A 5,620-nucleotide genomic window follows, 5' to 3' on the forward strand; every position below is an offset into this window, starting at 1 on the left:
ATTTTAAATTTTGAGCATTGCATTAAAATTAAGGAACTATACCTTATGTGGTTGCCTTTTTGCCGTCTAGTGAGGGAAGAAAGTTACAAAGAAAATAATGTAGTTTTTGGTAAATTTAATCTGCCAGTAGATTTTAAAAAATTCACCTGATGAACTGGTGATGTCTTTTCATTCAGAAACAGCTTTTTGTTGATACCAGAGACTTGATGGCTATTAAAATAATGTATTTGCAATTCTGTCTCATATTTGATTACATAACTACTGTTCTTTAAGTGTTAGAAACGTTAAACATTCCCATTAACAAAGAACTGAAACATAAGGTTAAATGTATTGAGTCAACTTAATTGTTTTATTTTTTGTAAATAGTTATGACATTTTTTACAAAAATGTATTCGTCTTTACATTTCTTCTTATCATTTCTGTCTACATACATACATGTATTCTGTGCAGTTTTATATTTAATCCTAATGCAGTGTTATATGGCAATGATCCTGCATGTGAGAGAGCCTCAAATAGGCTTTCATTTATATACAGTACAGGGCGAAAAAAGATAAGTAGCTACTCTACTGTTGCGTAGGTACAGTTTAGAGAGAAAAAAAGCTAAGTAGCGCAGAGTAGTTCTTACGAACTGCACTTTTCTTCCTACACAGCTCATGCGAATCAAAACGGTAGTAGTAACGAGCAGCTTTGCTTTCTTTACTCCTGTGCTACTCTACTCTACTGATGTGCTGCGCATGCGCTACTCAATACTGCGCATGCGCATTAATTTTCACCAGCCCGGTTACGACTCAGTGGAAACGAGTAGAAATGAGTCTTAGAAAGCTGATAAAAGACACCCAGAAGAAGACAAATCGTAAGTTAAAAACATGTTTAGGAGTCTTGTTACTATTTTAAATGTAGCTTCTTACTTTTTGAAATACTTTAAGCAAGACGATACTTATTCTATTGTGAAAGCAAACTGTGTAGAAGTTGAGCAGCTGGAAGCTGGTACCTCCTGCAGAGTAAGGGATGGAAAGGACTTTCATGATGGCACAATAGTCACCTTTGGTAACACTGTACTTTAATTTTTAGTCAATAGCTGCACATATAATTTTCTAGGAGATAAGAAAGATGTAAGTAATGCAGCACGTGATATTATTGAGAAGATTGAGAAAGAGTCAGCGGAGAATATGGAGAAAGAGTCAGCCAAGAATATGGAGAAACAGTCAGCTGAGAGTATGAAGAATGAGTCAGACTACAAAGCGTGGCACAATAAAAAGGAAAGCTAAGAAAAGTGAGATGGTATATAGTATTACTAACCCTACATGTAAATTCACATCTACATGTAGGTACCACCGAATAAAGAAACCTAAAATAGAAAAAGGAAAGGAAGGTGAAGGTACATAATGCATTAAAAAGGTAATTTATTATAAAAACACAAAACAGAAATGCACAGTTAATATTGTTGCTGTTGGTTGTGCTACAAATAATGAATCTGCTGCAAATAATGAAGCAACAAGCTTCAACACTGGAGATCCTTCTAAGCATATTAGTATCGGTAAGATTAAATATAATAATAATTATTGCTATTGTTTTACTTGTTATTATTAGAAGCAAGAAAACCTTCAGAGAGAAAAGAGGCAGATTCCAGTGAAAGAATTCTTTGTCATAGCCCTCCACCACTTCCACCACCACTTGCACTGGTGGAGCTTAAAACTCAAGCTGCATGTAGTACTGAAACAGGTAAATTGTTTTACAAGTACCTGTACAAATTTAGTAACATTAATAACATATTACTTGATTATCACAAACAATTAATGTTGTTTTGTTTAGAGGTTATATACTGTCTCTAATTAGAAGAATGGAAATTTTAGAAGAACAGAGTATCATGGTGCCATCCCAATTGGGTTGCTTAACATACCATTTCTTTGGAAATACTAGCATGAACACAAGGGTTAGTATTCAGTAATAATTATTAGAGATTAGTAATATCCTATTAATATTCTAGGCAGGTACTCTGCTACATACATGAACAGTAATGGAAGTACTCCTAGTGCCCCATCTGCTTGTAATCTACCTCAGCATACTGATCCAGTAACTCCAACTAATGAGCCAGTAAAGGCAATCATCACCAATACTACTGTGCACACTGGTAATAGAAGGAAAATAGATTTTAATGCTCCTTTGTTGAATCCTGATACTGTGATTAATAAATATCCCAAACTAAAGACACTCTCTCAAGTTGGACAATCATCTGTAAGACTAGCAAGCAAAGTTTACTTTGGACCATCACTTTTGATTAAATGTAGTGTGTATGGGCAGAAGGAGAACCCTCCTTTGCCATCTGGTGCTCTAATGGAGCTGAAGCAGAAGCTACTGGGATTATTCCATCCACGTGATATTAGTACAAAGGAAGAATTTTAGCTGTATTGGTCTAAGTGTATTCAAGCAATAAATCATTACTCTTCAGGGCTTAGAAGCAAATATCCACCTGATATTAAGAATCTAGAGTAGAAGGCTACACTGAGTATAGTATCATATAAGATAATAAATAGTCTAACACAGTGACACTGTTGTTATACATGTATATATATTATATATTAGATATAATGATATAAAGATGCAAAAGATATACAATGAATAAAAGATATATTTTGCTTTTAATTATTATAATACATGTGGGAGAGAGAAGGATTGGGAGGGGTATAGAAGAGAGTTATAAGTGCATGCAATCTGTAATGTACAAGTCTGTTAGCATAGATTACATGTATGTGATGTTACATTTATAAGGAAAGAAGAAGATCAAAAGAGCTACTGTGTACATGTACAAATATTAATATCCAGTGGGACCTCCATTATTGCATTCAATCACTTTCGATATAACTTTACGTAAGTGTCCGATATATTTTCTACACTTTCTTCTATCCAGTGGGACCTCCATTATTGCATTCAATCACTTTTGATACTACTTTACGTACGTGTCCGATATATTTACTACACTTTCTTCTATTTACAGTTTCCCAACAATCCATGATTCCTTTGACTAATTCCTCCTTTCGTTGTGGCTGCACTACTCTCCTGACATATTCTTTGAGCTCGTGCCATAGATTTTCAATCGGATTAAGATCTGGGGATTCTGGTGGTGTTTTCAACCAGTTTATTTTGTTGGCTTCTAACCGCTCCTTTACTTTCTTTGAGGAATGTTTGGGATCATTATCCTGCATCAATCTTTGAGATGGATTTAAATGCTGGGTATAAGGAATCAGTCCATTTTCCAAAACTTCAATAAAGCCAGCTGAATTCATTTTTTCTTCAAACAGCACAATTGGCGTCTTTCCTTGGCAACTTATACCTGCCCATGCATGTACCTTATAGGGGTGTTTTGCTCTATATAATAGGTTTTAAAAAAATACCATTAATGTACATGTAATATTAATTTAGTGCTACCTTGGTTTTGGTTTCGAGGGCACCTATTTTCCTTCATGAAAATCTCCTGTGGGATTCGAATTCAATTGTACACTCATCACTGTACAGTACATCAGAAAAACCAGTAGTCCTGTGCTCCTGCAACTGATCTTGAGCCAATTTCATTCGCTTCTCTTTATTTGGTCCTCTAATGATCTGGCAGTATGCACTGCCACGGTATGTCCAACCAAGTGTATTGCGAGACTTCAATATTGTTTTCAGTGACAGTGAATGACCTTTCTCAACGAGAAGCTACTGAAGTTGAGTAGCAGTGCTTTCATCATCAGCTTGCATTTGGTCCTATACTATCTTTAAAACTTCTCTGGTTACTTTTGAAGGTCTTCCAGATCCTATATTGTGAAAATAATGAGAAGTGTAGTGGAATTAATACTGACAACCTGGCCTTTGAGTAATTGAACCAGTTTCCATGTATTTCTTAATCAGTTTGCTCACACCTGAGACTTTGACATCCAGTGCTACAGTAAAATTAGTGGTGAATACTTACTCAAAAACTTACAAAACGAATGTGAAATCCTCTGTTGTTTGTAAGTGCAGTACACCATTGTCACTAGTCCACCAGATAAATGCGCGCATTTTTGCAATTTGAAAGGGGTAGTAAGTACGGGGTTAATATAAGCTTTACATGTACATAAAATATCATTATTTTTTACAATTCAGAACAAAAATAAAAGTCAGAAAAAGAAATGACTACAAACATGCATTGTAACTCCTAGACTTCGTAATAACAGTTCACCATTGCACTGTGACAGTCATAGTCTGTCGCTACGGCCCAGTAGAATCACCGTTCCTACATAAGAAGAACCTTACACATAGTAATAAAACCATTATTTACTGATATCCGGCTACTTTTTAGACCCATATTCTTTGAAACCAGTAGAGTACAAGCGCTAGTAAGTGCCGTTTAGTATAAGTAGTAGACGGTAGAGTAGCCTTGGAAGAGTAGTATATAGTAGCTGTGCAGGGTAGCTGTGCAGTGGGCAAGGACTACCCTGCCCACCAGCTACTCTGCGCATGTGCAATACAAGCACAGCACAAGGGTCAATCCTACGCAGTGGAAGGTACTTTACTGCGCGGTGCAAGAGTAGTGACGCTGCAGTTACTTAGCTTTTTTTCTCTAAACTGTAGTTCGCTGGTCCTTCGTTGCGCATGTGCAAACCGATCAGTGGCAGTAGTGCACTTGGACAGCAGCAGGACAGTAGCTCAACAGTGAATGGAGCAAAGAGCCTCCTCAACGGCGTTTTATAAGCAGAGAGCAGCAGTAGAGATGAACTTGGAGAGTAAAGACAGCCAAGAGAAGCATCCTCAAGTCCTTTGAGAGCCTCTAGAGTGCATGTGCGTTTGTTACATGAAACATGTGACTGGGCGGTATCAACAGTACTTCCTGGGCATATTGCAGTGAAGAGTAACGAAGTAAAATTACTACCTACGCACTACCTGTGTACTACTTATCTTTTTTCGCCTTCTACTGTATATGACATGGAAAAATAAAATATCATTAGTAGCTCTTGCATGTCAGGGAAAAGTTCCACGTTTCTGCAGAGTTACTGGCATAAATGTTTCGATGATGGGCCTCTAGGATTATTCACTGATTAACGAAGATAATTTATCATTACATTAATACCAAGAGTAGATGATAGTTAGAGAGAGTGTCGAACTGCACTATGCTAGCTGGAATATGACCGTGTGAACTTTCTTGCATATCTTTGGGCATTCCCGCATACTGGGTGTGGCTGAGTAGGAAAAAATGGCTGTCTAGTTTGCTCAACAAGGTTTACTGGCCATTTTGGAGTCTCTGCAATAGCTGTACTGCATAACAGGCTTCAGCAGGATTATAAAGTGTACTAGTATGATGTCTAAAGCTTCTTCAAGTGTTCTCCACTGTTCCTTATGCAAACTTCTACACGTGCTTTTAGTAGGTACACCCACACTTTAGGTCTCACGTGACTTAGTTCTACGTGGTCATATTCCAGCTGGCATTGTGCAGTTTGACACTCTCTCTAACTATCATCTGCTCTTGTTAATACTGAATAAGTAATGATTATTCTCACAACAAGTGGGCATGTTTGACCTCATGTTTTGAGGAAGTTTTATCTGTCAAGTGTTGTGTTCCGTCACTCCATTCTCTTTGTTATAGATTCATACTGAAGAACCAGTA

At 37.0% G+C, this 5,620-nt stretch overlaps 1 protein-coding gene and 2 long non-coding RNA genes across 7 annotated transcripts; 1 reads left to right on the top strand and 2 right to left on the bottom strand.

The window, feature by feature from the left end:
- The first annotated feature begins 21 nt into the window (after positions 1-21).
- On the top strand, positions 22-2,600 carry LOC109586397 (uncharacterized). Of its 5 annotated transcripts, none has more exons than XR_002187009.1 (8): positions 22-857; positions 901-1,047; positions 1,099-1,273; positions 1,329-1,378; positions 1,426-1,537; positions 1,591-1,722; positions 1,813-1,933; positions 1,988-2,600. XR_002187009.1 is itself a non-coding variant. In XM_020002588.1 (3 exons), the coding sequence occupies exons 1-3, from the start codon at positions 724-726 to the stop codon at positions 1,266-1,268; spliced, it is 447 nt and encodes a 148-aa protein (XP_019858147.1). In that variant the 5' UTR covers positions 22-723; the 3' UTR covers positions 1,269-1,309. The 5 variants fall into 5 exon arrangements, 1 of the variants encoding a protein (XP_019858147.1); XR_002187008.1 differs by having other exon boundaries at positions 22-853; positions 1,099-1,281; XR_002187007.1 differs by having other exon boundaries at positions 22-853.
- Positions 2,601-3,283: 683 nt separating this feature from the next.
- LOC109586399 (uncharacterized) lies at positions 3,284-3,949 on the bottom strand. The gene is made up of 3 exons (XR_002187012.1): positions 3,843-3,949; positions 3,427-3,794; positions 3,284-3,366 (listed from the first exon to the last, which is right to left on the bottom strand). It is a non-coding gene; the product is annotated as an uncharacterized LOC109586399 (long non-coding RNA).
- A 97-nt stretch (positions 3,950-4,046) lies between these two features.
- LOC109586401 (uncharacterized) lies at positions 4,047-4,545 on the bottom strand. Its single transcript, XR_002187013.1, has 2 exons — positions 4,298-4,545; positions 4,047-4,252 (listed from the first exon to the last, which is right to left on the bottom strand). It is a non-coding gene; the product is annotated as an uncharacterized LOC109586401 (long non-coding RNA).
- Positions 4,546-5,620: the final 1,075 nt, after the last annotated feature.

This window comes from Amphimedon queenslandica, unplaced genomic scaffold (genome assembly GCF_000090795.2).
Source record: "Amphimedon queenslandica unplaced genomic scaffold, v1.1 AMPQUscaffold_12882, whole genome shotgun sequence".
Lineage (NCBI taxonomy): Eukaryota > Metazoa > Porifera > Demospongiae > Haplosclerida > Niphatidae > Amphimedon > Amphimedon queenslandica.